Source organism: Haliaeetus leucocephalus, unplaced genomic scaffold (genome assembly GCF_000737465.1).
Source record: "Haliaeetus leucocephalus isolate CR32 unplaced genomic scaffold, Haliaeetus_leucocephalus-4.0 Scaffold0, whole genome shotgun sequence".
NCBI lineage: Eukaryota > Metazoa > Chordata > Aves > Accipitriformes > Accipitridae > Haliaeetus > Haliaeetus leucocephalus.
In genome coordinates, this window is record NW_010972436.1 from 2,929,174 (window position 1) to 2,929,520 (window position 347).

Consider the following 347-nt stretch of genomic DNA (forward strand, 5'->3'; position numbering starts at 1 on the left):
ATGCCCATCTACAAGAAGGGCTGGAAGGAGGATCCAGGCAACTACAGGCCGGTCAGTCTGACCTCGGTGCCAGGGAAGGTTATGGAGCAGGTCCTCTTGAGTACCATCACACGGCACGTACAGGACAACCAGGTGATCAGGCCCAGTCAGCCTGGGTTCATGAAGGGCAGGTCCTGCTTGACCAACCTGATCTCCTTCTATGACAAGGTGACCCACCTAGTGGATGAGGGAAAGGCTGTGGATGTTGTCTGCCTAGACTTTAGTGAAGCCTTTGACACCATTTCCCACAGCATTCTCCTGGAGAAACTGGCTGCTCATGGCTTGGATGGACATACTCTTTGCTGGGT

General features: G+C 53.9%; 1 protein-coding gene across 1 annotated transcript in view; it reads left to right on the top strand.

The window, feature by feature from the left end:
- Nucleotides 1-347, top strand: part of LOC104828646 (serum paraoxonase/arylesterase 2-like) — a 17,269-nt gene continuing 16,922 nt past the window's right edge. The window contains exon 1 of the mRNA XM_010562455.1: nucleotides 1-170. Coding sequence (XP_010560757.1) covers nucleotides 1-170 — 170 coding nt within the window. The remainder of the gene's footprint in view (nucleotides 171-347) is intronic.